Below are 6,012 nucleotides of genomic sequence, written 5' to 3' on the forward strand. Positions count from 1 at the left end.
GACCATTTTTTTTTTCTGGGTTTTTTTTTTTTTTTTTTTTTTTTTAATGCAAAAATGTGTCCTGACTTTTCTGACAAGCAAATAGATTTAAACAGGTGAAGCTTGGGTTTGGGGCTCACTTTGGGCCATGTGGCTCTGCCCACTTCCTGGAACAGGGGAAGGTGCTCCTGGCACAGAACTCGCCCCGCCCATGCACTGCAGCCTCTGCTCAGCTCCTGCCTTCCTTCCTCCAGTCCCTTCCTCGGGGTGTGGGGGGACTTCCTCTACCTCAGCACTGACTCCCCAGTCCTTGGAACGGCCCCTTCTGATTGCGGAGCCCTTCCCCCGACCCCCCACCTCCCCAGCCATCCAGGGCCCAGCATCTACCGGAAGAGGCGGTTGGCGGAGGAGCTGCGGTAGGCGATGTTGTTGAAGAAGACCTCCAGCTCCTGGTCGTTGTCGAAGTCGGCAGCGATGACTGTGCGGACCGGGGAGGGCATGGAGAACTTGGGCGAGGCGATGTCCTGGAGGAGAGAGGGCCAGGGGTCAGCAGACTGGAGAGTGGGCACGGGCGAGGGGCCACCCAGCCCAAGTGTGGGGCACAAAGACAGGAGGCGGCCTACTGGCACCTCCTCTTTCACTGCCCAGGTTGGGAGCACACGAACCCTAGGCTGGTCCCACGAAGAACAAGGAGAAGAGTGACCGTCACCAGAGGCACCCACGACTGTTGTTCCCTAGACTGGGCACACGCAACCCTCCCCCTAGTCCCCCCGCAGGGCAGACAGCATGCCCACGTTACAGGTGAAGAGACTGAGCCCTGGGGGGCTGGCCAGGGCAGCCCCTCGGGGTGCTGCACCCTCTCTGCACACACTTCCTCCCCTGCGGCCAAAGCCCGTGGGCACAGAAAGGGCCGCGCACTGGAATGCGGGCTCCCCGACTGGCTGTGAGCTCTGAGGCAGGTTCTCAGCTCCCGGGGTCACACCTTCCTCTTCAGTAACAGGGGGACAGGAGTATTGTTCGGCGTGAAAGTCATGATGCATTTTTGCATAGAAAAACAGAAAAACATGCCATGACCCCCCCCACTGCGACCTCGTGGTTGCTCTCCCTGAGAGGACTTCAGGGGACATGGCCTCTAGCCTCACGGTGGGGGCAGGAGGCCGTCTTTGGCTGTGCACCTACGGCCTCATGCTGTTTCTTGGGAGCCTTTAGATTTCTTTTTTCTTTCTGAGTCATAGCGCTGAGGGGTTGCAGCAACACCCATGCCTGTCCGGGATGCACGGGGAGACCCCACACCGGGAACAGCCCCGCAGGGACGCCCATGTGCTGCAGGGCCTTGTGTGGGCCTGGTGCCGAGTGCGGGACGTGCCTCTGCCATAGAGACAGACCTGAGCGAGTGCCTCCGCCGTGGTGGGCCGTCCACACCCCAGGCCATGTGGGCAGCCCCTGTGGCCCTCGGCCTGCGTGCACCTGCAGCCCCTCACTGCAGGCCCCCTCGCTTGGCCACAGGAAAGAGCCAGTCACTGTGGCAGGCTTGGGAGCGGGGCTGTTGCCATCGGTGCGGTAACGTGGTTGGCTGCCGGGGTGGGCTGGGCAGGGCCTCGAGCGTTGGGGAACAGAGACCTCGGGATCTGGACCCCGCTGTTGCTCACCGACCCTGTGAAGTCAGACGCCTCCACAGCCCCCTTGGGTCGCCTCACTGGATGCCTGGGCTTTGGAGCTAGTGTGTGGAGAGCTCTCAGTTCACTCCCCTGCCCACAGGAGGCACCTGAGCAGTGGGGCACTTATTATTATTATTATTAGTAGTAGTAGTATTGCTCCTGTGGGCTCTGAGAGGGGTGGTTGGGAGCAGTAACAGGGCTCTTGAACCTCAGCATGCTGGCTTCGGGCAGGCAGGGCAGGGCAGGGCAGCGCAGGGCAGGAGAGTACTTCGTTGTGGCCGGTCTGTGCACGCAGGGCGCTCACAGCATGCCTGGTCTCTGCAAGGGGACCCCAGTGGTTCCTGGCCCAGTGTGACAACCAAAGGTGCCCCGGGGGAGGGGTCAGTTGGCATGCTGAGGACCTATTGTGTAAGGATGGAGACCAGGCCTCAGACCTCCCTTCCGGAGTTCAGGCCATGCCTCCTCCGGACCCAGAGAGCCTACGCCTCAAGACTCAGCCGAAAGGGAGCAGCTGGGCCCGAGCCCCCCAGGGTGGCTGCCCATGGGGGAGGGAGCTCATGGTGGTGGCCTCTCTGTGGTCGCACAGACGCAGGTCCTCGGAGACTTCCCTGGGACCATCGAGGGAAACATTAGAACCTTCTCATTCCCTTCGTTTTTTTTCTGTCAAGACCTAGGTATAGGGGTCAGCAGATGGTGTAGTGGTTACATTGCTAGACTCTCACATGGCCAACAGCAGTTTGAGTCCCGGGCCCGGTGGCTTGAAACTTATACTGGATGTGCATGCATGCCCAAGATCCCAGGAGAATGGAGAAGAGACTGTGTCGTGGCCATCCCTCCTGGGGGGTGATTTCTCACTTTCCCTCTCACTGTCTCTGTCTCTCTTTCTGGTGAACTCACGTGCCCTAAGGCAAAAACCTCTTAAAAAAACCCAACAAAACCCAGATACATCCAGGACAGTCCTGGCTCCCTGGGATTGGCTCCATGACCCACACCCTTCACCGCCCTCTCTGAGGTGGTGGCTCCTCCATTACTGTCCCCAAACAGCCCCCGGGAAGAGGGGCACAGCAAGGGTCTGAGGTCACCGTGCCCACCACCCGCTGTCTGTTCTTAGGGGCAGCTGCCGGGAACGCCCTCCTCTCTCTCCGCCACCTGCCCTTAGTCTGAACCTCTGAGAAGCTCAGGATGGGGCTGAGCTCAGGACTTCCCGGAGCCACCAGGAGAGAGGGCTAGTCTGGAGAATGCAGCCCCCTCACAGGCTCCCACCTGGCGGGGGAGGCCTTCCCTCTGCCTGGTGCTTACTGCTCTGGATGCTGGGTCTACAGTTGCCCAGGCTGGAGCCTGTCCAGTGCTGCCATGTCACCCTCACTGGGGCCTCCACGTCCACCCAGATTCTGGGAGCCCAAGCCTGCTCTCGGCACAGGGCAGGGCTGCGGCTCCTTCGACCCTCCTGGCCCCTCCGCGGTGCTGGACGGGGGAGAGCGGGCGCCAGAGCCCACTTACCCGGAAGCGGACCTTCCCGTGGGCGCTCATCTGCAGGTAGAGGCGGGCAGGGCCGTTCCAGTTGCCATATACGATGTCCACCTTGCCGTCCCTATTGAAATCGGCCAGGGCGACGCCTCTCCCGTGCTGGTGCGGGTCGTCCACCCCTGGGCGGGAAAGGAGGGAGACTCAGAGTGGCGTCCGTTGCACACTCCAGACTCCTTGCTCGGGTGCCACGATGAGCAGCTAGGGAGGGAGACCCTGCCCAAGTGGCTGCCTCCAGGACGGGGCGGGGACAGACACCGGGCTGCGGGCTGCACACTGGGTTGCCCAGCGAGCCCGCTGCTTCTACTTGGTTCTGGGCAGCATGGTGGGGGGAGAGGAGACTGGTGGAAATTCTGGGGGACCACAGCCCCCTCCCTGACCACCCCCAATACTGCCACTGGGAGACCCTAAACCCCCCTGTGGCTCTCCAGCAGTTGGGGTGAGTGGAAATCCCCGCCCCAGAACACAAGGCTCTGCCCGGCCGGCCCTGCCCACCTTCCCTGTCTTTATTGGCACCTCTGGTCACCCCGTGGCCCTTTCGTCCTCAATGAACCCAGCTCTTTCCAGCCACAGGGCCTTCCCTCCAGCCGACTCTCCCCCTGGGCTGTGCTCTCGGGGCTCCTGGTCACCTGCCTCCTTATTTTTCTGCTCTCAGCTGCAGCCTCACCTCTGCAGGGAAGCCTTCCCTGACCACGTAGCTAGAGGGGCGCTCCCACCCCCCAGCACGCTCCCTGACGGTCTCCCACTGCCTGCACGTTCTGACCAGTGTGCGGTTAGGTCCCTGGCGGGTCACTTGACCTGATGCTCCGTGAGGTCAGGGACCGTCGCCTAGGCTCACCTGGGTACACGCATCCTCTACCTCAGAGCCTGCGGTCGCCTGCTCATTCCCAGTGAGACATAAATAATACGGCAGAAGGCCGCCTGGGGACGTTGGTGACAGTGGAGGGAACCCTGCCGCTGTGACCGAGGAACCACAGTGTGGCTCGGGAGCTCTGGGAAGGGAAGCCTTTGTGTCCAGGGTCATCGCTTGTGCCATCCGCTCCTGAGCCGATGCTGGGGAGGACGGAGGGTGGCTTCGCCCAGAGCCATGGCCGGCTCTCCTGGCTGCCCCAGGCAGACACACTCCCCTGGGCCAACCACGGAGCTGGGACAGCGGGCGGCTCTGAGGGCTCAGGCCGACTCCTTAGGAGGACAAACGGCTGTTGGTGGTTAGGCCCTCAGGGTGGTGGGCAATGAAAACCCAATGGGGTGGGGACCAGAGGCCTCAGGGCGCAGGAGGCCTTGCTGTTGCGAACATGGCGACCCTGTGCGTGGAAGCCAGGAGAAGGTGGCGGTGGGGCTCCCGAGAACCTGGCGGCTGAGCACCCTTTAGGGGGAGGGAAGGGCATGGGCCTGGGAGACGGGGAGATGAGACCCAGGCTCCGGAGAGAGGGTTTGCAAAGGACCAGGGCAGCCTCCGGCCCTAGGATGAATACCCCATTAATTCTCTGCAAAACTCCCCGGCCCGAATGTCGTGGCCTTCCGCGCCGGCCCATCTCTCCTGGCCGTCAGGCGCCCTGACAAGCTGGTCCCCTTGCACGGGAATGAGCGTGCCAGGCTGCATTTCACAGCGGCATCTGTTTGGGTGATGAATGCCCTCTTGACATGTCTTGTTAAGCCCCTGCAGTCATTCTGACTTTCAATTACGGGCCGGCACCTTCCCTCTCTCCTGTGACACCTTCTCCCACTCCGACCTGCTCGCTCGCCTCCGCCTCAGCTCTTTGCCGCCTTCGCGAGTCCTCTAGGTCCCCCGCTTCTCCTCCCCTTTGCTTTGATTTTGCAGCAATGAGGAAACTTGCTGCAGAGTGGAGCAGGAGGGAGGTGAGCCGACCGGCCCGGAAGGAGAGGCATGGCCACGCGGGGCTGGCCGCAAGGGGCTGGGTGGGAGTCCCGGTCAGGAGTCCCTGGCGGCCAGCTGGACGAGTCAAAGACGACACACTGGCCCAGGGGCAGGGTCTGATGCCAGCTGCCAGCACTGGCTGGACTTGTGGGACCTTTGCTCTGCATGGCCAGCTCCCCCCGACTGCTGCTTCTGGAGGGAGAGCTCTCCCTGTGGCTCCGAGCAGGAGGGAACCAAACCTCCCACTCCCTGACAAGGCGGGAGGAAGCGGGTAGGGAGGAGAGGTCGGAGGGCGGTTGATTACACCCACAAGTTTTTACGTGGCGTCCGCGCTGCCATTCGGCAAAGTTTATGGGAGACCCTGGGGGGCAATGTTATATCAAGAATGAGTGGGGCATGCCCAGACCTGGTGGGGCTCGTGGACACATCATGGTGACAGCGTAGAAGCCAGAGTGAGAGGGGCACACCGGGCGGGAACACGGAGGAGGACTGCTCTACTGGGGGGCACAGAGGGCTCAGGAAAGGCGTCTCAGAGGTGACGGGGGCTGTGCTGAGGGCTAGGTAGAAGTCTGCAGATAAGGCAGGGGGAGGGCAGCCCAGGCAGAGGGAGCGGCAGGTGCCAAGGCCCTGAGGTTGACGGGGGATGAGCACTGAAGGAGGGCGGGGAGCAGAGCTGGGGCCCAGGACAGTATTCGGTGTGGATTTCCTCCTGCTCACTGTAGCTATCCGTGTGTGTGTGTGTGTGTGTGTGTGTGCGTGCGCGTGTGCGCAACGCCAGTGCCTTTTCTGTGTGAGGTGGCCGTATCCAGCTCCTGGCATCAGCCTGGCCGTCAGCAGGGGTTCCATGAAGGGCTACTGGTTGCACTAGATGTTTAAGATCAATGTGGGGGGCACCGCGGGGAGAGGCAGCTTGGAGGGACTGAGGCTGACAGACGTGGCAGGACTCCTCTTCTGGAGCATGGGCCCATTCCT

At 62.1% G+C, this 6,012-nt stretch overlaps 1 protein-coding gene across 4 annotated transcripts in view; it reads right to left on the bottom strand.

Annotated features, from left to right (window-relative positions):
- CRTAC1 (cartilage acidic protein 1) overlaps positions 1-6,012 on the bottom strand; it is a 183,026-nt gene that overhangs the window by 22,870 nt on the left and 154,144 nt on the right. For all 4 annotated transcript variants that reach the window (XM_006157350.3, XM_006157352.3, XM_006157349.3 and 1 more), the window contains exons 7-8: positions 3,138-3,283; positions 367-503 (exon numbers count right to left, since the gene is read on the bottom strand). In XM_006157350.3, the coding sequence (XP_006157412.1) occupies positions 367-503; positions 3,138-3,283 (283 nt within the window). The remainder of the gene's footprint in view (positions 1-366; positions 504-3,137; positions 3,284-6,012) is intronic.

Source organism: Tupaia chinensis, unplaced genomic scaffold (genome assembly GCF_000334495.1).
Source record: "Tupaia chinensis unplaced genomic scaffold, TupChi_1.0 Scaffold000539_1, whole genome shotgun sequence".
Classification (NCBI taxonomy): Eukaryota; Metazoa; Chordata; class Mammalia; order Scandentia; family Tupaiidae; genus Tupaia; species Tupaia belangeri.